General features: G+C 48.9%; 1 protein-coding gene across 1 annotated transcript; it reads right to left on the bottom strand.

Annotated features, from left to right (window-relative positions):
* Positions 1–4,959: 4,959 nt before the first annotated feature.
* Positions 4,960–9,690, bottom strand: ANKRD9 (ankyrin repeat domain 9). Its single transcript, XM_088475649.1, has 2 exons — positions 9,481–9,690; positions 4,960–8,432 (listed from the first exon to the last, which is right to left on the bottom strand). Exon 2 carries the CDS (start codon positions 8,391–8,393, stop codon positions 7,527–7,529), a length of 867 nt encoding a protein of 288 aa, XP_088331775.1. The 5' UTR covers positions 8,394–8,432; positions 9,481–9,690; the 3' UTR covers positions 4,960–7,526.
* Positions 9,691–25,251: the final 15,561 nt, after the last annotated feature.

Raw genomic sequence — 25,251 nt, 5'->3', positions numbered from 1 at the left:
AGAAGTAGACAGACACTGTCCGCCTACTTCTGTGACCTCACAAGCTGGAGAAAAGTCGGCTGGTCTGATGAAAAGTTGGTTAGGTGTGTGGGGCACTGTTTTGACTGTTTTAGTTGGACAGACATGTTGGACGGTTGGAGGGAAGTTGATCTGATGTGTGTCCAGCTTTAGTATGTTCTAAACATAGTGACCTCCGAGCACCGCTCAGGTGATTCTGTGCTCTCCAAACGTTGTTGGCCATAGAATTTGTGAGCAATGTAGAATCAATGTATCTAGAGATCCAGATGCCGATATGGAGTTTCGGGGGCCTAATGCAGAGATCAGCGCAGGTCTTTTATATATCTGCTCTGTGTCCTGCAATGTGTGCACAGAACTAGATGTCTGTATTCACCCTTATATGGAGTTGTACATGTCTCTGTAACCCTCAGGCGTGAGCCTGCATTGGGCACATTAGGCTTGTAATGTGTCACTTTCTACACATGTTCTATATATTATTGGTTACCAGGGCCGTAGCTAGGGTAGTGCGGCCGGTGCCATGGCACAGGGCACCGCAGGGCAGGGGGCGCTGTTTGGGCCTGTCAAATTTCTGTTTATTATCATTCTTGTTTGTAGCTTCCTCTTATTTCATCCCCAGCATCTCCTGGCCTCTCCTATCTCTCCCCTGTCCCTTCCCCATGAGGCCATGGCCCTCTCTCAGGTGCACTATATTATGTCCCTATTTATCCCCAGCATCTCCTGGCCTCTCCTATCTCTCCCCTGGCCCTTCCCCATGAGGCCATGGCCCTCTCTCAGGTGCACTATATTATGTCCCTATTTATCCCCAGCATCCCTTGGCCTCTCCTATCTCTCCCCTGTCCCTTCCCCATGAGGCCATGGCCCTCTCTCAGGTGCACTATATTATGTCCCTATTTATCCCCAGCATCTCCTGGCCTCTCCTATGTCTCCCCTGGCACTTCCCCATGGCCCTCTCTCAGGTGCACTATATTATGTCCCTATTTATCCCCAGCATCCCTTGGCCTCTCCTATCTCTCCCCTGGCCCTTCCCCATGAGGCCATGGCCCTCTCTCAGGTGCACTATATTATGTCCCTATTTATCCCCAGCATCCCTTGGCCTCTCCTATCTCTCCCCTGGCCCTTCCCCATGAGGCCATGGCCCTCTCTCAGGTGCACTATATTATGTCCCTATTTATCCCCAGCATCTCCTGGCCTCCCCTATCTCTTCCCTGGCCCTTCCCCATGAGGCCATGGCCCTCTCTCAGGTGCACTATATTATGTCCCTATTTATCCCCAGCATCTCCTGGCCTCTCCTATCTCTTCCCTGACCCTTCCCCATGAGGCCATGGCCCTCTCTCATGTGCATTATGTCCCTTTGAAAAAAATGAGGGGGGCACCAATGCTCTTTCTGGCACAGGGCACCAAAAAGTTTAGTTACGGCTCTGTTGGTTACATTTGCTCTGCCACAGATACTGTACCTGCTAATCACTGTATGGTTATGAATAAATGGCAATACTGTATCCTCTGAGACCTTCACAAGAAAGCCCAATTTTGGTACACAAAATGTTGTTACCCATAGTAACCATTCGGACGTTCATTTTCCTTTCCTAATGCAGGTTTCTCAAATACCCCTATTCCACTGATCTGAAAATCCCAATTTATTGCACATAAACACATTTTGTCAGTGGAAACGGCTCCACCCGGGTCCAGTCACCCAGGAAGCCAACCCTGCCAGTGAAGCAGGGTTATTCCCGGGAAGGACCCGGGTAAATCGCAGTGTAAACTCCTAGCCCAGGTATCCCGGGACACATTAACCGCGCAGGGAGAGACGCATTCCGGCGCAAGGAGATGTCACCTCCGAGCTCCGGCACTGCACCCGTGTGCAGTGTGAACAGCGCTAATCCAGGAATAACCCAGTGTAAAAGAAGTCTGACCTGGGTTGGAACGGTGTTCTGAATCTCAGTTCAGACCCAGGACAGGGGAAAAGGGGTAAAACTCAGTCTGCATTGCACCCTAACAGCATGTTTAGAAGGTATCCTCAGGATAATTGGTACAACCTGTACATCTATTGCGTTAGTCAAATAACACACCTGTGCTCCTGCTAGATTATATGGAAAACATGCACTGCTAGGGTTCTATGAGGACTGGGTTTGAGATACACTTTTTTCACAAGAACCTTTTTCACAAGAACTGGTTTCCATATACGTCTCCCATTGGTGGAGAAATGAGTGATTTCCAGATGCATGGCCAATAGGAAGCTGTAATGTGCTGTTCAGGGAAACGACTTAAGTAGCAAAACTAAACCAAATATTAGGGTTTCAATTAGCACCAAGAAAGGCCAGATGCACACTAGACAGGGTATGCCAAGTGGTTAGTTATCGCCAATCAATCACTAATTGGATACAACAGTAAAAAACAGAAAAAGTCTGAATACAGAAACACTTGTTTGGTCTGCTGCAGAGGCCTCACAAGGGGGGTGTGAGCCGGCTGGCAGAACCCCGCCCCCTCTCAGTAACAACGGGAGTGGACCATGGGGGTTCGGCCGTGAGACCCATTTTTGGCGCCACACACGTCATCCCTCCCCGCCCCAGGTGACACTGCGGGGAGGGACGCCACTGTCTGTGTTACACTCAGACAGATTGGATTTTTTTTTTTTCTTTTTTAAAGTAATGGATTGTGCTGACCTTATTCTGTACATTGACAAATATGTTGAGCCAGGATTGTGCATAAAAAGATATTCACAATTTATTCAGACTCAGCAGGTTATACCTATAGACCACAGGTTCTCAAAGCCAGTCCTCAGGACCCCAAACAGTGCATGTTTTTCAGGTCTCATCATAGAATCAAGTGAAATAATTAGCTCCACCTGTGAATCTTTAAAAATGTGTCAGTGAGTAATGAATACACCTGTGCACCTGCTGGGTAACCTGGAAAACATGACCTGTGTGGGGTCCTGAGGACCGAGTTTGAGAACCACTGCTATAGACAAACCACACTTATAAAGTCATGTAAAAGAGCCCATGAGTCCCCAGAACACAATGTATCTGACAGAGTCATTTTGTTTCTCTTTGTGCTCAGTGTGTCTGCAGTTGTGACACATGAGAAATGAGCTCGGTGTGAATACAACCACAGATGGACGTTAGCGGATCTCTCTAATCAGTCAGCAGTACTAATAAACCTCAGACAAAGTGATAATGTCCCGTAGAGTCCATAGTTTATAACAGAGGACAGTGCTTCAAATGAGAAATACATCCACAGTGCACTTCAATTATAAATAAAACCAGCAGTCCCTAGGACCATAATATAGACTTATCCAGGTTTGAATTAGAGCTTTTAGAGGTTGTCTGGACAACATAAAATATCTCCTATAGATTAAAGGTCTGAATGAGCCACCTCCAGATTACTCACTGCTCTCTCCCTTTGCGATTTGTTTTAAGTAGCGATATTGATCAGCGTATAGTGTGATTGATAGCAGGTCAATGTACAGAATAAGGTCAGCGCAATCCATTACTTTAAAAAAAAAAAAACAACTAGTTACTTAAGCTTTGGCTCTCTGTCTGTTGTGGAACTACACATCCCAGCAAGCCCCATCAGTCAGCTTGCAGGGACATGTAGTTCCACAATAGCTAAGGTTGCTGGTGGTATCTTAGACACTATAGAGCAGGGGTCAGGGAACTTTTTTACCTTTTACCCCAAAATATATTTAGATACGCTGACGTTACCCCCTTGATTTGAAAGGAAGGAAATCATATAGTAGTGCCCCCATATAATGCCCCTGTAGTAGTGCCCTCCATATAATGCCCCTGTAGTGCTGCTTGTACAAAAAAAACCCCTTACCTTGGATGGAGAGAGGCAGGAGGCAGGGGGGGGGGGGCTGCCAGGGAGCCAGAGCAAGTCGTGCCTACTTTTGTATTTTAGGAAAAAATCAGTCTAATGGAGCGTACACACGGTCAGATTTGTCAGACTTGTCAGATGAACGATTAAACGATTTGAACGATTTCACCAAAGTTTTGAACGATTTTTGACTGCATTAAAATGAATGGAATCATCCAAGTCTGACTGCAAACACATCAGATATCAGAAATCGTTATCTGACCATCGGGAACGCGCATCGTTGATCGTCCATCGTTCAGGCATGTCAGATATGAACGATTTTCCTTCAGATATGAACGACTGAACGATTTTTAAATCGTTATCGTTCATATCTGAAGGAAAAATCTGATCGTGTGTATGCACCATTACTCGCGAGGTGCTCAAAAAAGAAACCTCCGGTGCTCAAGATGGCAAATAACTCTGGACCTGCAGGAACAACCTCGCACCTAACTGAATAGCAAAACTCCTGCGCCTGTAGGAAACACTTTGCAGGTGCAGGAATGTTGCTATTCTCGCACCTAACTGAATATGCCTCTAAATACCCATTCTTCAATTATACAACTTTTATGCCTAAATTCCGGGTCTGAGCCAGAGGTTGGAACAGGGCTCCAATCCGGATCAGACTCGGAACTTCCCCGACGCCAACCCAGGATATTCTGCAGTGACGCGCCTTTTCCGGTGTGGAAGTGGACGCTTGGAGATTACGTCATCTCCAAGCACCACTGAAGCCGGCCAGTCGGCAGGCATGCGGCACGTTCCGGGTCATTGTGACCTGGAGCGCGCCGTTTACACTAAAGGGTTACACAGGTCGTTCCCATGTTAAATACTGCAAGTTACCTGGGTTGGATTGTCGGGTCACTCCACCCAGGATCCAACCCTGCCCCCTTTATACACCAAGGAGCTACCCGGGATAACCCTGCTATAACCGGGTTTTAGCTCTGGTGTAAAAGGGGTATTAGTAAAGAGGAGATATCCCCCATATTTTACCATCCCCCCCCAATGCAGGTTTCTCCTGCCGTCCCTGTCTGAGACAGCTGCAGAGCAGGGTGCTGATAGTTCCCAGACCTGATCATCTTCCAATAAAAGACAAAGTTGTTATATTGTTTTATTCATCATAACAAAGGCGACAAACAAAAATTAAATACACAGAAGAAAGTACAGTACCGGAAAAGTCTGTAAGTAAACAGCAGTAGGTCTGCAGGCACTATACATATATTATTGTACATTGTTGTAAAGTGCTTGTCAGTACATTGCATTTGTAATTAAATCCCATCCCTACTTCAAATACTGTCTGCTACATAATAATTGTGATATAGTGCAAATGTTATAACCTGAGACATATATGTCCTAAAGTTGGCTCGTCGTCCCCCATTGTATCATAGCATGGGCAGAAGTCACCTCACCTCCTGGGGATAGCACCTATTTCATAATGCACCTTTATATCACATGTATCGGCCTTATAATTCCTGTAATAGCACATCTCCAACAGGATGCTGCATTGGGACAGGCGTAACCTTGCTGAGTACTACTGTAGCCCTTACTATCATACTGACCTGACACAAACGTCAGCTTCCGCTCTACCTGCACAATGGTACGCTTCCGATAAAATTTTATTTCCTAAACCAACCACTGCAGACCCATTACATGTGATCACAGCTGTACCATCAAAAGCATGGATCGTATAGCTGTATAGTGAGTGATTGATTCCCATCTACTTATAATATTTCTGGTTTCATCTAATTCTCTAACAGGGTTCCCAACAGGTGTATTAACTGACTGTAGAAGCATAATTACCGACCAAGCAAAATAGACTCAAGCTGGGTGCACATCGGCAAGTGTGTACCAGAGATATTATCTGTGAATGACGACATATTGTGTCGGCTGTGCTGCACAGCTGATGCCCAATGTATCTGCTCATCGTGCTGTGTGTACGGGCTGGCGGTGATTGACAGCTCAACTGGGCAGGCGCATATATAAATTCCCGCCCAGTTGTAATGTCAGTCACGATGGACCGTGCAGCCTGTATGCAGAACATATGCTATCTGCAGATATATCTATCAGGTGTGTAGCCACCTAGGCATGATTAAAGACATCCAGAAAACATGACCTGGGGGTACTGGAGGATCAGGGTTGAGAACCCCTGGCTGTGGTGTAATTATCGCCACACTATATACATATAACAGCTGGAGAAACCAAGTCACCTGTCTGCTCCTACAGATCACATTTGGTCTGATTTTAGCACGTGTTCTCAGAGAGCATAATACCTGCCGTGACATGGATAGCATAAAAAACAATGTATGATGAACAGACCTCTACACGTATACAACATGTGACAAGTGGTTTCTATACTTGAGATCAATGTTACTCAGCAGTATTTAATGGGCATTTAAAGCACAATAAATTCCTAAAGCCAGGCTCGCTTAATGCTTGCTAAACGCTCAGCAGGCGCATGTCACGAGAACACCACCCTGATCGCTGCGGACAATCGTGTCATGCGTCATCAGCGCGTTTCCAGAATGTAAGGTTTTGTGTCTATTGCTCTGTGTTACTGTGTCAGCTTGTACTGGCCCTAATACAGCATCGTATATGTATAGCAATGATTTGGGACACTTGTAGGTAGAGACTCCGGCTTGGTACCAGCACGCCTCCCATCAGCCCTTAGTGCTGTTACCCAGCACGGGTTCTGCATTGCTATCCACATATTAGGGTGCATTAATATGGTAAGTCTTCGATAAATCAATATAATAGGCTCAATCCAATTACCCGTGGTTTACTTGCGGGTGCGAGTGAGTGCGGCTTTATGCCGTCCTTATGGTACCGCCGGATTTGTGGACTTTTGTTAGTAGCCCCGTAGGACTCATCTGGGGCAAGATAGGGCCACATGAAGGGGTGAATTATGATGTCATTGCCAGCGTTTACACGCCATTGCAACGCCAACTCAACCGCCTCTCGTGCGGAGGCCAGTTCATTCGATTGAGCCCTATGTGTTAGTGATGTTAGTAACCCATCTGATGGGATTCACCTGGACATGGTGGATGGGATCATATACAGTAATTGGCCAGATATGCACTAAGAAGGTCAGCTATGCTCCATGTCAGTTGCAGAGTTTATTACTATCAGTATTCTTAGTGTTTAGAGCGTGCATCAGCATCATTTACTGCATGGCACTACAAGTCAAAGCATGGTAGCACCTCGTACTTATTAGGTTTACAATTGGGGGGGACCAAACCACCACCACATCCCCCCTTCCCCTTAGAATGTAAGGTTTTGTCTATTGCTCTTAACTAGTGTTATTTTAAAATGCCAGGTTCCATGAGCCATGACAGAACATACAATGCATAGTAATGGGGGTCTTACTACCCCCAACACACTAATGTAATCACCATTCAGTTACACGTATGAGCTCTCTATAGTGAGTGTTTCCACCTGTGTGTCTGACCCTGCTCCACAACAGGCAGAGCCATGAGGTCATGTACAATAGAGTAGAACAAGGCTACACAATAAAAAGAGGAAACTTGTACAATACCATATAATTGCTGCCGTTCCAGAGAAGTCTGGATAATGTCAACATCCCCCAGTGATTCCTGCTGCCGGAGGGGAGGGGAGCTGTGATATAGTAGATGGCACTGTATGTGTAACTGCACAATGCTGGGCATCTTCTATCTTCGCACTGGCTGCTGTAGGGCCAGGGGTCTCAGGCACTGTGGTAGGGGGATCTCCTCCAGGACCTCAGGGAACCTGTCAGTGGGCAGGATCCTCAGTAGGCTCTGCATAGACAGGGTACCCAGGCTCGGAGGAGAGGTGCCAGTCAACCATCTGTACAGCTCCTGCCCCAGCATCTCCTGCCAGGCTCCGCTCTCCTGCTGCAGTAGGTGCCTGGTGGAGAGTGGCAGCCCCCCGGGCATGTACAGAAGTAGGGAGTCCAGGCACAGCCGCATGGGGCGCAGGTCCTGTGGGGCACCGGTATGGATGAGCTGCAGCAGGCAGTCCAGGGGGGTATTGCCACTACAATCCGTGGCATAGGGGCAGGATCCGTGCCCCAGCAGCAGGGTCAGGCACTCGGCTCGCTGCAGCTCACAGGCCAGGTGCACTGGCGTCTTTCCGCCCTCCATCCGCTGGCAGCCCCTCCGGTTGATGCAGGCAGCCCGGCTGGCGGCGGGGAACTTCCGCAGGGTGTGCAGTATCTCCCGCAGGATCTGCAGCCGGTTATAGCGCACAGCCAAGGGCAGGTGCGGGGCAGTGGACTGGCAGCAGCTGAAGCTTGGGCTGGGCACAGCCAGGGCGTCCTGCGGGAAGTGACAGAGGAGGTAGCGGGCGTAGGGCTGGTGGTCATGTACCAGGGCATAGAGAAGAGCTTCGGAGGGCGAGTAGCAGCTGACCTGGCCGCCATCCTCCCAGTGCAGCACCTCCATCAGCCGCATGTCCTCCAGCAGCCACACTGGCAGCAGGTCCCGCACTGCCTGGTAGAAGGCGAACGATGTCTGCTTGCATTGTCTCTGGGACTGGTACTGCGCCGTGCCGGGCATCAGCGGTGCTCACATGCTTGGAGCCCGGCTGCTCTGCTCCTAAAATGGCAATGTGCACTCCTGTAACACATCCATATAGGGGTAGGGAGAGGACTATACACATACTGCATATAGAGGTAGGGAGAGGACTATACACATACTGCATATAGGAAGAGCACATACTGCATATAGGGGGAGGGGAAGCACATACTGCATATAGGGGGAAGGACACACTGTATATAGGGAGAGCACATACTGTATATAGGGGAGGGGGAGCACTATATAGGGGAAGGACACACTGTATATAGCGGGAGGACACTATATAGGGGAGAGGGAGGGCACTGTATATAGGGGAGGACATACCATATATATGGTGAGGACACACTGTATATAGGGGATGGGGAGCACATATTGTATATATGGGAAGGACACACTGTATATAGGGGAGCACATAATGTATATAGGGGAGGGGGAGGACACTGTATATAGGGTAGCACATAATGTATATAGGGGAGGGGGATCACTGTATATAGGGGATGACACTATATAGGGAGCACATACTGTATATAGGGGAGGGGGAGCACATATATATATGGGAAGGACACACTGTATATAGGGGGAGCACATACTGTATAGGGGTGGGGGAGAACACACTGTATATAGGGGGAGCACATATTGCATATAGGGGAGGGGAAGGACTGTATATAGGGGGAGCACATACTGTATATATGGGAAGGACACTGTATATAGGGGGAGTACATACTGTATATAGGGGTGGGAGAGGACACTGTATATAGGGAAGCATATACTGTATATAGGGGAGGGGAAGGACTGTATATAGGGGGGCACATACTGTATATAGGGGAGAGGGAACATACTGTATATATGGGAAGGACACTATATAGGGGGCACATACTGTATATAGGGGAGGGGGGAGCACATACTATATATAGGTTGAGGACACACTGTATATAGGGGGAGCATATACTATATATATGGGAAGGACACACTGTATACAGGGGGAGCACATACTTACACTACATATAGCACATATATAGGAGCTGTATATGTGACAGATCCCTACATGGCCTCTCTCTCACTCACTTACCCGTGTCCTGTGCAGCGGCGCTGATCACTGTTCTCCGGCTGTCACTCCCGGAACTCGTCTCCGCCTGTCCGAGGCTGTTTTCCCCGGCTGTCACCGCTGCTCTCTGGCTGTCACCAACGGGCCGTCCCCGGCTTCCTCTCCCCCCGGTGTCACCGCTGCTCTCCCTCTCCCCCCGGCGGACACTTGCTCCGGGCTGACAGCACTTTTATCTCCAACTCCTGAAGGTCGTCAGCACCGCGGAACTGTCCGCCCAGCGCTGATTGGCTGCTGTCCGCTCTCCCGGCTCCCATTGGCCGATCCCCGCCCCCGGCTCCCTGACGTCACCGGTGGGCGGCGCTGATGGCGGGCTGGCGTTGCCGGGGTGACGGTGACCTGGCTGGGACGCTGCTGTCACCGCGCTGTCATCACCCTCCCTCCGCTATAGGACTACAGGTCCCAGCATGCCTTCCTATCATTCTGCTGCTTCACCTGAGTTACTTACTCGACAGAGTGTACTGAGGCGGGTATGGAGGACTTAGGGGTCTAGTTACTAAGCAGTGTTAGGAGCAGGGACGTGGGGATGGCGGTTCCAGTGGCGCTGAACGTGTCTCCGGAGACGCTGCCCGCTGTGTACCCGGCGTCTGTCTAAGCTGACAGCCTGCAGGGCTGGGCCGGGGGACAGGGAGCCATGTGCCCCCACCCTGGCTGCAGAGGCATGCGGGCCGCGGGCAGTCTGTGTCTCTGTGACATAGCTGTACCACGCGTGTAGCGCTGACCAGACGGAGTTCGGTCAGCACTACACAGCAACAGAGACACAGGCGCCGGCAGCTGTGTGTTTGTTATACTTAGCAGCCATTAAGAGTCTGTCAGACTCTCATTGGCTGCTGCGCCCACTGCCGGAGCCGGGCTGGAGCTCACTCATGAACTCCGCCTTCCGGCTCCTGCAGTGGGTAATGGGAGAGACATCATGACGTCTCTCCCATAATGCAGAGCGGGCCGGCCCGGGAGGAGCGGATGGTGGGAGCGGGGCTTCAGGTGTTTTTATTTATATTTATTACGTATGTCTACTGGGGGCATTACAAGGGGGGACTACTACTAGGGACACTATAAGGGGGGGACCACTACTTGGGGAATTGCATGGGGGGGCTACTGCTAGGGACACCACAAAGGATGGACTACTACTAGGGGCACTGCATGGGAGGGGGGACTACCACTGAAGGAACTGCATTGGAGGATCACTACTGGGGGCTCTATATAAAGGGCAATACTGGGGGTGCTGCCTAGGGGGGGGACTACAACTGGGGCCACTATTTAAAGGGCACTGCAGAAGGTTTACCACTATTGGGGGCACTGCATAGGGGTACCACCACTGGGGGCACTATATAAGGGGCTTACTACTGGGGGCACTGCAAAGGGGGGGACCACTACTGGAGGCTGTATAAGGGGGATCTCTCCTGGGGCACAAGGGGCATTGCATATGGGCACCACTACAGGGGGCTGCCCCTAATCTTTATTTTTACTTCTCTTTACTTTAATCCCATATGGACCCGCCTCCTCCCTGGAACACTTGAGGGGTGGGGGGGCGCCGTAGCACGCACGTGCTTCGGGAACCATGGCTACATGCTACTCCTCTGGTTAGGAGACAGAGTGAAAAGTGATAAGGTGCCAGCCAATCAGCTCCTAACTGCCATCTCACAGGCTGTGTTTGAAAAATTACAGTTGGGAGCAGATTGGCTGGTACCTTATCACTTTTCACTCTGTCTCCTAACACTGCTTAGTAACTAGACCCCCTTAAAGTGTTCCTGGAGAGGTGATGGAACTCATCTCTCCCACCACCTACTCTCCACTCCCCTCCCACGCTAGTCTGACCGGCCAAACAAGTGTGACAATTGTTCTTTACAAAAATAAAACACGGCCGCCCGCCCATGAAGGGACAACTTTCGGTACTTGTGTACGTAAAGTACACAAGTACCATTTAAAACATTAATTTGGTTCTCTCTGCAATGAGTCCGTAAAGTACAGAAGTACCAAAAATAATGTTCTATTTCTACATCAAGGTCCATAGGGTATCCACAGGATACCTTGGGGTATAGGTGATGACATCAGAGTTAAGTTTTCAAGCCTCCTAGGATACACTGGAGTCCCCCTCCTATACCCCGCCCCCGAGCCAAGGTACATCAGTTTCGTTGGTGCCCGGCTCGGAGTCGGAGCACATGTTACAGAGGGGGGCTGTTATGGCCCCTGAAGTTTTTCTTCATGCAGCTGTGGCTGCACATCTGGGTGTACAGCATGGACAATCAGTACTGACGTCCATGCTGTCACTCCTACACCCCGCCGGTACCAGAACACCGGTACTGATCCGGGGATGCTGGTAGGCATCTGGGGTCACAGCTAGCGGTAACCCCGGATGCCTGGACTGGGGCATCCGGGGTCCCGCGGAGGGTCCCCGTCGGACAACACAGTCCCAAGTCCCCAGGCAGGGGGCTCCCTGGGGACTGGCTGCAGCGTGGAGCCAGGTATTAACCTGCGCTTCCACTATGCCCCTGGGACAGCGGGCCGCAGCTGTGCGGCAAATGACCGGCGTCCCAGGGGTTAATTGCAAGCCGGGGGAGCGCGCTTTCCCTGTTAACAGCCGGCGCCTCCCCCGCTGCTCACGGCCTCTCCAAAGCGGTCTGGTCTGTCTGTGTAAGCACTCCTCCCCCGGACCCGCCTCCTCTCTGCTCCTCGGCGACCATCTTCAACAGGACTTTGCAAGCGCTGCTGGAAGCTGAAGTCCAGTGGCATCGCGGTCCGGGTCCCCCTGCATACCTCTCCTCCGCTGTCAGGGCAGTGTATGCAGCGCTGTTTCCTACCAGACTCTGTGTCTGTGTAGTTGAGCTCAGCACTGATAGTGCAGGGAATTCTTCTGCATTGTATGTGACTACTTGCTATCGCTGCTGCCTGTACTTTCACTTTCTGACTGTCAGCCATTTTACTATCCCTGTCTTCCTCTGCTAAAGCCCTTGCGGTGCGGTGTTGCAGGGTGCTTATTGCCTCACTATAGAAGTATTTGCATATGAGGTGTGTCACATACAGCTCCGTTACACTCATCATGTCTGAGAGTGAACGTGACTTTCCTCTCCAGCTAAAGTGTACCACATGTAATGTACCAATAGCGGAGGGTGATGGCAACTCTGACGGGTTATGTAGGGCATGTTATTTAATATCGCGCCCGATTTCTTCCACTGCGCCAACGCAGGAACCGCCCTGGGCTTGTTTTGCTAAGGCACTTACCTCCCTTGTGGGCCAGCTAGCGACGCCCCCTGCGTTTCCCCAGATGGGGTTATCACAGCAGTCGGTTGTGTCGTCACCCATGCAGGGGTTTCCCAGACAGTTGATGGTACCCCAGTGTCTCCCTCTGTCACCCCTCCAGGTCTCACAAGAGCCTGCGTGGGTTCATTCCTTGTCCACTACGGTGCAACACCTGTCGGACGTTTTACAGGGGGAGTCATCATTGCGGCCGCATAAGCGACCATTAGCGTCACAGACTGCTCAATATGATGAGGATGATGTGTCGTCTGATGACGGTGAGATATTTGACCTTTCTGACCAGGAGCCCCTCCGTACTAAGGAGACGGAGGCCAAGTCTAAAGTTTATATAAATGGCCTTATACGTGCTGTTCGTACGGCCTAGGATGACGATCCCCCCATGACCAAATCCAAATACGCCTTCTTTAAAGATGTTAAGGGTGATGCCACTGTTTCTCCTCTTTCTGGTCAGCTTGTAGATCATTTAGAGGAGGTGTGGAAAAATCCGGGTAAACGGTACCAGCATCAAAAACGTTTGGCTGTTGCATATCCATTTGCGGATAATTATTTCTCTAAGTGGGAATCTCCTCCGGAAGTGGATTCTCATGTGACACACCTAGTGAGAAGTGCTACTTTGCCCATGCCTTTATGTCCTCCTTAAAATATGCTACGGATCGCAAGGTTGAAATATGTCTTAAGTCCATTTATTCCCTTGCTGGAGGGGCGGCCAGACCGGCTATGGCCGTGTGCTGGGTGGCCAGAGCCATGGAACGCTGGGCTGATAGTTTAGAGGCGTCTCTAGACTCTAACTCTTCTGTGGAGCAAACAGAGTTAGTTAGCAATCTCAGAGACTCTGCCACTTACATTAATGAGGCGGCCATGGATATCGGTCTCCTCACCTCCAGAATCTCCTCTGCAGCAGTAGCCGCTCGTCGCACCTTGTGGTTGCGCTCTTGGAAAGCGGACGCAGATTCCAAGAAGGGCTTAGAATGCTTGCCCTTTAATGGACAGGTCCTATTTGGCCCTGATTTAGACAAGATAGTGGCCAAGTCTGCGTGTTTCCCATCGGCTACAGTTCCATCAGGAGCAGGTACTTCGTCCTTTCGGCCCTACAGGACCCAGGGTAGGTCCAAAGCACAGTCTTTTTCAATACAGGCCGGCCCCAAAAAGGCTACCAAGCCAAAGAAACAACCTTGGATTGCTAGACGCCCTGCCCCTAAGACGGAAGACAAGCCTTCCGCCTGACGGCCCGGGCCTCCCTTTGGGGGATCCCAGAGTGGGAGGTCACCTGCTTTGGTTCACCCAGCATTGGTGTCTGACTACCACGGACACTTGGGTACACGAGGTGGTCTCTCGGGGGTATGCCCTCTCCTTCCGGTGCAGGCCCCCCAGCAGGTTTTTTACCACAGGTCTTCCGTCAGATCAGAACAAAGCCCTGGAACTACAGAAAGTGTTGCACTCTATGCTCCAGGCTGGAGTTATAGTGCCTGTTCTGTTCTCCCAGAGGGGAATGGGTTTCTATTCCAATCTCTTTTTGGTGCAGAAACCAAATGGGTCTTACTGTCCAATCCTCAACCTCAAATCCCTCAACAAGTCCTTGAGGGTGCCTCGGTTCCGGATGGAGACCCTCTGTTCCATTATACTAGCGATGGAGCCTGGGGATTTCATGGTGTCATTGGACATCCAGGACGTGTACCTGCATGTCCCCATTGTCTTAGTGCATCAGGAATTACTCAGGTTTGCGGTGCTCGACAAACATTTTCAATTCCAGGCGCTGCCCTTTGGCCTGTCAACAACACCTTGTGTCTTCACCAAAGTCATGGCGGTCATGGCAGCTCACCTGCGGATGCAGGGAGTCCATTTGTTGCCTTATCTGTACGACCTTCTGTTGTTAGCAGGGTCTCCAGAAGCTTCATCTGCAAACGACGGTCTCAGTATTGCAGGATCACGGCTGGTTAATAAACTGAAATCCACCCTGGTTCCCTCGCAGAGGATTCTCCATCTCGGAGCCTTGTTGGACTCTCAACTACAGAGGATCTTTGTGACAGGGGACAAGATTTCTGCATTACAGACAAAGATACACAGTTGCCTTCAGAGCCGCCAAGTGTCCATTCACTTGGCGATGAGGTTACTGGGCACCATGGTGTCACTTTTTGACATGGTGGAATATGCCCAGTTTCACTCCAGACCTCTCCAACAGTTGATGCTCTCCAGTTGGAATGGGTTGCCTCAGTGGATAAAGATGCAGACCATGGTGCTTGCTCCGGAAGTTCGCCTGTCTCTGGCCTGGTGATTGCAAATGACTCTCCTCAACACAGGACGTCCCTTTTGGGTGGCGAACTGGGTCCTTTTGACGACGGACGCCAGTCTCAGAGGCTAGGGAGCAGTCACGGGTCCTTGTTCCAGGGCAGGTGGACCCCGGCAGAAGCGGCACTTCCAATAAACATCTTGGAACTTCGCGCAGTATTCATTGCCCTCCAGGAAGCAAACCCGTGCAGGTCCAATCGGACAACGCCACCACAGTAGCTTACATAAACCGCCAAGGAGGAACCCGAAGTCAGGCAGAAGTGTCCCGCATCCTGACTTGGGCGGAGGGCAATCTCCCGGCCATTTCAGCGGTATTCATCCCGGGAGTCCTCAACTGGGAAGCGGACTTTCTCAGCCGGCAGGATGTACATCCAGGAGAATGTTCTCTTCACCAGGAGGTGTTTCAACTCCTGGTGGACAAGTGGGGCCTTCAAGTAATAGACCTCATGGCTTCCCGATGCAACAACAAACTGCCTGTGTACAGGTCAAGAACAAGAGACAAGGAGGCATTTCTGGTAGATGCTCTGTCGGTCCGGTGGACCTTTCAGTTTGCGTATCTCTTCCCTCCGTTCCCCCTTCTTCCTCGGGTAATCCGAAATTTCAAACAAGAAGGCGGCACACTCCTGTTGATAGCTCCGGAGTGGCCCAGACGTCACTGGTTCTCAGACCTTCAGGCTGTCTCCGTAGATGCTCCACTGAGGTTGCCTCTACGTCTGGATCTGTTATCACAGGGTCCTTGTCTTTACCTGGACAGAGTCGTCTGTCTTTGATGGCGTGGCTATTGAGACAGCCCTCTTACGGTCCAGAGGTTTTTCCAGTTCTGTAGGTAACACCATGCTAAGAGCTCGGAAGCCTGCGTCAGCAAGAATTCACCATCGGGTATGGTATACTTTCTTTGAGTGGTGTCGCCCTAGAGGCTATGATCCTCAGGTATTCTGGATATCCAGAGTGTTGGCTTTCCTACAGGCGGACTTAGATCACAGTCTTAGCCTTGCTTCTCTGAAGGTACCGGTTTCTACCCTGTCAGTATGGTTTCACCGTAGGATTGCTACTCTTCTGGATGTCCGCACGTTTATGCGGGGTGTGCTTTGTGTTCAGCCTCCCTTTGTTCCACCAATGGCTCCTTGGGATCTAGCTGTGGTCCTGGGGGCTCTCCAAGGACCGCCGTTTGAACCACTGGGCTTAGTGGATTTTAAATGGGTTACTGCTAAGACGGTATTCCTTCTGGCCATTGCTATGGCCAGGCGGGTCTCAGAATTGGGGGCTCTCTCATGTCGGCATCCCTTTCTTATTTTTCATAGGGACAGGGCGGTGCTTCGCACCCGACCTAGTTTTCTCCCGAAGGTGGTATCTAGTTTCCACATCAACAAGGAAATCATAGTGCCAGCCTTTAATTCACCAGACCTATTGGTTGGTAAGGCCACCTTAGATGTGGTGTAGGCTCTACAAATTTATTTTGACCGCACCAATTCATATAGGAAGTCGGACTCCTTGTTTGTCCTCTATGGCTTCCGTAAGAAAGGTTGGCCTGCCACTAAGCAAACTTTGGCAGGATGGATTCGCATGGCAATTTCAGAAGCTTATATTCATGAAGGCCTTCCGGTTCCATCCTCTGTTAGGGCTCATTCTACTCGGTCTGTGGGTCCTTCGTGGGCAGCTCAACATGGCGCCTCAGCAATTCAGCTGTGCAAGGCAGCCACATGGTCATCTGTCCATACTTTCGTAAGGTATTATGCTTTTGATACCTTCGCCTCTCAGGATGCTTCCTTCGGGCGGTGGATTCTCCTTACAGCACAGGAGCGTCCCCACCCTTAAAAGATACTGCTTTGGGACATCCCCAAGGTATCCTGTGGATACCCTATGGACCCTGATGTAGAAAATATGAGATATGGTAAGAGCTTACCCTTGTTAACTCTATTTCTACAAAGTCCATAGGGTTCCACAGGACTCCCGCCCTGTCGCACCTGTACTGCAGATGGGCTTTAATCTGGTCACTGTTTTTTTTCCATCTCCTTCTAGTGAGAATGTGATTCTTGTGTGTTGCAGATCTTTATTCTCTCTCTTTCCTCTCCTCCTCGGACCTGGGGCTTGTTACGTAACTGATGTGCCTTGGCTCGGGGGCGGGGTATAGGATGGGGACCAGTGCATCCTGAGAGGCTTGAAAACTTAACTCTGTGGTGCCCGTGCCTGACGTCATCACCTATACCCCAAGGTATCCTGTAGAATCCTATGGACTTCGTAGAAATAGAGATAACAAGGGTAAGTTCTTACCATATCTCATATTATCATCAGTGTTATATTTCTGATGTGCCTCAGACTAGTTTGTGGGGACCCAATCAAAAAAACCCAATGTCACTTGGATGCCCAATGTTTTTTTGCAACCGCTATGTATTGCCTTCGCTTGATTCTTTCCTTACCTATATGCCGGTTTCTCTGATGAAATTGAGCCTCCCTAGGCAGACAGTGAGGGGCTAGCTGTGGGACTTCTGTGCAGGGACTTGGTGGAGGTGGAACTAGTTCCACCTACCATTAGAGGTAACAGAATTTAATTCCTCCCCGTTCCTGCCCACTTTAACCCTGCGGTTACGGCACAAGAGACAGACAGTAAAAAGGTCAACAATGTATAGATAAACTGTCACCAGATGTTAGACAGGCAATAGGTCGACCGGTGTAAATGGTCGACACAAGGTATACATACACAAGGTAAAATGCACAGCGCAGCTGCACTTGTTACACGTGGGATTGGCAAATGGACTATAAGGAGGAGAGTTCCTATGTGTAATTATATTGATATTATATATCAACACAGAGCTCCTCAATGTCTTATATCATTTCTATCACCTACACTAGGGAGCATTGCCACATATAGAAATATCACAGTAATGCCAACATAAGGCGGGTACTCTATACATTAAGGCAGTTTAGTAATAGTAAAGTGAGTTTCTTGTGCATTGTAATCTGAACATGTAAACAGATTCTCAAACTCGGTCCTCAGGACCCCAAACAGTGCATCTTTTCCAGGTCTCCTCACAGAATCACAAGTGAAATAATTAGCTCCACCTGTGGATCTTTTAAAATGTGTCAGTGAGTAATGAGTACACCTGTGCACCTGCTGGGTGACCTGGGAAATGTGTCCTTTGAGTTATCTAGTAATTTTGACAATTTTTCTGTCAGTGAGGCGGTGATGTGTATTACTGTCAGTGATGCGTAAGTCTGTCAGTGAGGAGGTGATGTGTATTGCTGTCAGTGAGGCAGTGATGTGTAAGTCTGTCAGTGAGGGGGTGATGTGTATTACTGTCAGTGATGTGTATGTCAGTGAGGCTGTGATGTATATGTCAGTGTGCCAGTGATGTGTATTACTGTCAGTGAGGCGGTGATATGTATGTCAGTGTGGCAGGGATAGGTTTTACTTTCAGTGAGGCGGTGATATGTCTCAGTGAGGCGGTGATGTGTGTTACTGTCAGTGAGGGGTGATGTGTATTGCTGTCAGTGAGGGGGTGATGTGTATTGCTGTCAGTGAGGCGGTGATGTGTGTTACTGTCAGTGAGGCGGTGATATGTATGTCAGTGTGGCAGGGATATGTTTTACTTTCAGTGAGGCGGTGATATGTTTGTGAGGCAGTGATGTGTGTTACTGTCAGTGAGGGGGTGATGTGTATTGCTGTCAGTGAGGGGGTGATGTGTGTTGCTGTCAGTGAGGGGGTGATGTGTGTTGCTGTCAGTGAGGGGGTGATGTGTGTTGCTATCAGTGAGGCGGTGATGTGTATTGCTGTCAGTGAGGCGGTGGTGTGTATTGCTGTCAGTGAGGCGGTGATGTGTGTTACTGTCAGTGAGGCGGTGATATGTATGTCAGTGTGGCAGGGATATGTTTTACTTTCAGTGAGGCGGTGATATGTCTGTGAGGCGGTGATGTGTGTTACTGTCAGTGAGGCGGTGATATGTATGTCAGTGTGGCAGGGATATGTTTTACTTTCAGTGAGGCGGTGATATGTCTGTGAGGCGGTGATGTGTGTTACTGTCAGTGAGGGGGTGATGTGTATTGCTGTCAGTGAGGTGGTGATGTGTGTTGCTGTCAGTGAGGGGGTGATGTGTGTTGCTGTCAGTGAGGGGGTGATGTGTGTTACTGTCATTGAGGGGGTGATGTGTGTTACTGTCAGTGAGGGGGTGATGTGTGTTACTGTCAGTGAGGCGGTGGTGTGTATTGCTGTCAGTGAGGCGGTGATGTGTGTTACTGTCAGTGAGGCGGTGATATGTATGTCAGTGTGGCAGGGATATGTTTTACTTTCAGTGAGGCGGTGATATGTCTGTGAGGCGGTGATGTGTGTTACTGTCAGTGAGGGGGTGATGTGTATTGCTGTCAGTGAGGTGGTGATGTGTGTTGCTGTCAGTGAGGGGGTGATGTGTGTTGCTGTCAGTGAGGGGGTGATGTGTGTTGCTATCAGTGAGGCGGTGATGTGTATTGCTGTCAGTGAGGCGGTGGTGTGTATTACGGTCAGTGAGGCGGTGGTGAGGCAGTGATGTGCATTGCTGTCAGTGAGGCAGTAATGTGTTTTCCTGTCAGAGAGGCAGTGATGTGTATTGCTGTCAGTGAGGCGGTGATGTATATTGCTGTCAGTGAGGGGGTGATGTGTGTTGCTGTCAGTGAGGCGGTGATGTGTATTGCTGTCAGTGAGGCGGTGATGTGTATTGCTGTCAGTGAGGCGGTGATGTGTATTGCTGTCAGTGAGGCGGTGATGGGTATTCATGTCAGTGAGGCGGTGATGTGTATTGCTGTCAGTGAGGGGGTGATGTGTGTTACTGTCAGTGAGGCGGTGATGTGTTTTCCTGTCAGTGAGGTGGTGATGTGTATTACGGTCAGTGAGGCGGTGGTGAGGCAGTGATGTGCATTGCTGTCAGTGAGGCAGTAATTTGTTTTCCTGTCAGAGAGGCGGTGATGTGTATTGCTGTCAGTGAGGCGGTGATGTATATTGCTGTCAGTGAGGGGGTGATGTGTGTTGCTGTCAGTGAGGGGGTGATGTGTGTTGCTGTCAGTGAGGGGGTGATGTGTATTACTGTCAGTGATGTGTATGTCAGTGAGGCTGTGATGTATATGTCAGTGTGCCAGTGATGTGTATTACTGTCAGTGAGGCGGTGATATGTATGTTAGTGTGGCAGGGATATGTTTTACTTTCAGTGAGGTGGTGATATGTCTGTGAGGCGGTGATGTGTGTTACTGTCAGTGAGGGGGTGATGTGTATTGCTGTCAGTGAGGTGGTGATGTGTGTTGCTGTCAGTGAGGGGGTGATGTGTGTTGCTGTCAGTGAGGGGGTGATGTGTGTTGCTGTCAGTGAGGCGGTGATGTGTGTTGCTATCAGTGAGGCGGTGATGTGTATTGCTGTCAGTGAGGCGGTGATGTGTTTTCCTGTCAGTAAGGGGGTGATGTGTGTTACTGTCATTGAGGGGGTGATGTGTGTTACTGTCAGTGAGGGGGTGATGTGTGTTACTGTCAGTGAGGGGGTGATGTGTGTTACTGTCAGTGAGGCGGTGATGTGTGTTACTGTCAGTGAGGCGGTGATGTGTATTACGGTCAGTGAGGCGGTGGTGAGGCAGTGATGTGCATTGCTGTCAGTGAGGCAGTAATGTGTTTTCCTGTCAGAGAGGCGGTGATGTGTATTGCTGTCAGTGAGGCGGTGATGTATATTGCTGTCAGTGAGGGGGTGATGTGTGTTGCTGTCAGTGAGGCGGTGATGTGTATTGCTGTCAGTGAGGCGGTGATGTGTATTGCTGTCAGTGAGGCGGTGATGTGTATTGCTGTCAGTGAGGCGGTGATGTGTATTGCTGTCAGTGAGGCGGTGATGGGTATTCATGTCAGTGAGGCGGTGATGGGTATTGCTGTCAGTGAGGCGATGATGGGTATTCCTGTCAGTGAGGCAGTGATGGGTATTGCTGTCAGTGAGGCGGTGATGTGTATTGCTGTCAGTGAGGGGGTGATGTGTGTTGCTGTCAGTGAGGGGGTGGTGTGTTACTGTCAGTGAGGCGGTGATGTGTTTTCCTGTCAGTGAGGCGGTGATGTGTATTGCTGTCAGTGAGGCGGTGATGTGTATTGCTGTCAGTGAGGCGGTGATGTGTTTTCCTGTCAGTGAGGCGGTGATGTGTATTCCTGTCAGTGAGGGGTTGATGTGTGTTACTGTCAGCGAGGGGGTGATGTGTATTACTGTCAGTGAGGAGGTTGTGTGTATTACTGTCAGTGAGGCTGTGATGTGTATTACAGTCAGTGTGGCAGGGATATGTTTTACTTTCAGTGAGGCGGTGATGTGTATGTCTAAGTGAGGCGGCGATGTGTAGGTCTGTCAGTGAGGCGGTGATGTGTATTTATGTCAGTGAGGTGATGTGTAGGTCTGACAGTGATGTAGTGGTTAGTATGTCAGTGCGGTGGTGATGTGTATTACTGTCAGTGAGTTAGTGATGTGTAAGTCTGTCAGTGAGGTGGGGATGTGTATGTTAGTGAGGCGTTGATGGGCAAATCTGTGAGTGAGGCGGTGATGTGTATTACTGTCAGTGAGGTGATGTGTATTCCTGTCGGTGAGGCAGTGATGTGTATGTCTGTCAGTAAGGCGGTGATGTGTATTACAGTCAGTGAGGAGGTGATGTGTATTCCTGTCGGTGAGGCAGTGATGTGTATGTCAGTCAGTGATGTGTATGTCTGTCAGTAAGGCGGTGATGTGTATTACAGTCAGTGAGGCATTGATGTGTATTACTGTCATTGAGGAGGTGATGTGTATTCCTGTCAGTGAGGTGGTGATGTGTATTCCTGTCAGTGAGGAGGTGATGTGTATTCCTGTCAGTGAGGCAGTGATGTGTATGTCAGTCAGTGAGGAGGTGATGTGTATGTGAGGCAGTAATGTGTATTACTGTCAGTGAGGCGATGATGTGTATGTCAGTAAGTGAGACGGCAATGTGTATGTGAGGCAGTGATGTGTATTGCTGTCAGTGAGGTGGTGATGTGTATGTCTGTCAGTGAGGCAGTGATGTGTATGTCTTTCAGTGAGGCAGTGTTGTTTATGTCTGTCAGTGAGGCGGCGATGTGTAGGTCTATCAGTGATGTGTAGGTCTGTCAGTGAGGTAGTGTTATGTAGGTCTGTAATTGATGCAGTGATGTGTATGTCTGTAATTGCGGCATTGATGTGTATGTCTGTAATTGAGGCGGTGATGTGTATTACAGTCAGTGAGGCGGTGATGTTCTGCTTTTCTGTTAGCAGTCTCTCTGAGAGATGTTATTGTTTATACTTGTGGAGTGATATAGCTGTGGCTTTGTGATGAGGTTTTGACAATAGTGGGAAGTAGTGCGGTCGTTGAGAAATAATACACGTTCATGTGATCTAGTGTGTCCAATCAGGTTGTTTTTCTCTCTCAACATACCACACCAGTTCATGTAGTACCAGTCAAAAGACTTTATGTGGTCTCTAATCTGAGGTGCTGTTAAGTAGCAGTTTCTGAGGCTGGTAACTCTAATGAACTTATCCTCTGCAGCAGAGGTGACTCTTGGTCTTCCTTTCCTGGGGCTGTCCTCATGAGAGCCAGTTTCATCATAGCGTTTGATGCTTTTTGCAGCTGCACTTACGGAAAATTTCAAGAACTTTGAATGTATCCTCATCGACTGACATTCATGTCTTAAAGTAATGATGGACTGTCGTTTCTCTTTACAGTGAAGGGTATTTCTGTCAGTGAGGAGGTTGTGTGTATTACTGTCAGTGATACGGATTGCAATAGTAGTCAAATAGTGGTGTCCACTGTGTACTAACCCTACCTCTGCACAACACAACTGATGGTCTGAAATACATTAAGGCGGCAAGTAATTCCACAGATTGACTCTTGACAAGGCACTCCTTTTCTTTCAAAACCATTCAAGGAGACTACCCCATGGAGCTGAATGAGAGAATGCCAAGAGTGTGTAAAGCTGTCATCAAAGCGAAAGGGGGCTACTTTGCGGAATCTAAAATATTAAATTTGTGTAACACTTTTTTGTTTATAACATAATTCCATATGTGTTCTTTCATAGCTTTGATGTCTTCAGTATTAAGCTAGTATGTTGAAAATAATTTAAATAAACAAAAACCATTCAATGAGAAGGAGTGTCCAAACTTTTGACTGATATACACATATATATATATATATATATATATATATATATATATATACACATATACATATACAGTCAGGTCCATAAATATTGGGACATTGCCAGAATTTTCAGATTTTGGCCTCTATTCACCACCACAATGGTTTTGAAATGAAACAAACAAGATGTGCTTTAACTGCAGACTTTCAGATTTAATTTGAGGGCAATTACATCCAAATCGGGTGAACGGTGTAGGAATTACAACGGTTTCTATATGTGCCTCCGCAGATTCCACGTCGGTTATTCGCAATGGTGCCATTTGTCCAGTCACGATACACCTTCACCACAGCAGCACGAGAACAGTTCACCTACTGCGCTGTTTCAGAAATACTGCCACCCTTGGCCCAAAAGCCAATTATCATGCATTTTTGCAACTCTATTGCACACCTTATATACCCACCAAGCCAGCGCACGGCACGTGACGTACTTCATGGGACACGCGCTGCCAATGTCAAATGTAGGAGGGGGTCATAATAATATGACACTACCACTGTGTGTATATATATATATATATATATATATATGTATATATGTATATATGTGTATATATGCAGGGAAAGTCCAGCACTCACTATACTGCATGAAAAATCCTGCCCCAGTGTCCAGATCCAGATAAGGGCGGGGTAATTGTACTACAGAACATTTCAGATTATAGAGCCAAAATAATGGGTCAATTATATAACAAGAATGTTTACATCAAATTACTTAGGGACCCTACAGTTAAATATAAACTAGAACTGGATCAAATCCTGCAGAGTGTGAAATTGGAAGGCATAATTTCCAGTCATCTAATGAAGGCACTTAAGCAAGAACATCCAATTGTACCTTTAGTGTACACGGTTCCGAAAATCCATAAACATGCCACTAGACCACCAGGGCGACCCATTGTATCAGCAAGAGGCTCTATCTACCAACTCATTTACCAATATTTGGACATTTTGTCACAACCAGGAGTGGTAGTAGAAAAACCTTATCTGAAGGATACAACGGCTCTTTTATTACAATTACAAAAATGTGCAATCCTACCTGATAAAACCCTTCTGTGTACATTGGATGTACACAGTTTATATACTTTGATTCCACATGTGGAAGGCATCGATGCAGTAAAGGAATTAATTAAGGATAACCCCCACTACAACGGGCCAGAGTCCAGCTTTATTATCCAACTACTCACATTGGTTCTAGAACGTAATTATTTTCTTTTTGATGGGAATTTTTATTTACAAATAGCCGGCTGTGCCATGGGCTCTAACGTGGCACCAACATATGTGAACATATTCATGGCATTCATTGTAACATCCGACTAGTGTGCAACATTGCCTCAGGTAACAGGAAAATTTAAAGCTGACAAGTAACATCAGCATTCAAACTGTACAACGTTCCCCTCTATGGGGAACAGGAGCCAATGGCCCACTCATGTCCCATTCTGGACCCACTGCACAAGGCTCTGCGCATAGACGTGGCTCATGAACAATGCTGCTGGATGCAAGATGACTGTAAACGCGTAGCCTGGTGCAATGGGTACAGGTTCCAATGGTTTTGGGCTAATGGAAGATTACGTGCGTGAAAAAAACCCCAAGCGGCAATGGACCCTGCATGCCAACCAGAGACAGTACAGGCGGCGCTGACTGTTGTGGTGTGGGGTGTTTTCAGCTGGCATGCATTAGGACCCCTGCAGACATCACTGACCGGCAGATGCTTCGTAACCATCCTCACGGATCATTTGCACCCATTCATGTCGTGCACTCAGATACTCAGATGGGAGCAGCTCCATCAGCAGGACAATGTGCCACCGCTCAGGTCCGTAGCCCCAAATTATGGCCGGAGGCGCATTCCTGTGAGTTTGGCACCATGAACACATATGGGATGCAGATCAATGTGCCATCAGTGGCAGGGCTCCATCTCCAGCTAATATGAGGGAATTGTGGACCATGTCTCACAGAGGCCTTCACCCTCCAATAGGACATAAATAGTCAGTATATTTTTACATTTACTTTCATGCTCTCATCACAGGTAAAGACATCAAAAATTAAAGTTAGA

Source organism: Taudactylus pleione, unplaced genomic scaffold (genome assembly GCF_031769625.1).
Source record: "Taudactylus pleione unplaced genomic scaffold, aTauple2 ptg000175l, whole genome shotgun sequence".
Taxonomy (NCBI): Eukaryota; Metazoa; Chordata; class Amphibia; order Anura; family Myobatrachidae; genus Taudactylus; species Taudactylus pleione.
The sequence above is the reverse complement of the archived record's forward strand: the minus strand, read 5'-3'. Positions and strand labels throughout refer to the sequence as shown.

Bases quoted from the DNA above. Each gene is read 5' to 3' on its own strand.
- ANKRD9 (XM_088475649.1), bottom strand. From the start codon at position 8,393: ATGCCCGGCACGGCGCAGTACCAGTCCCAGAGACAATGCAAGCAGACA.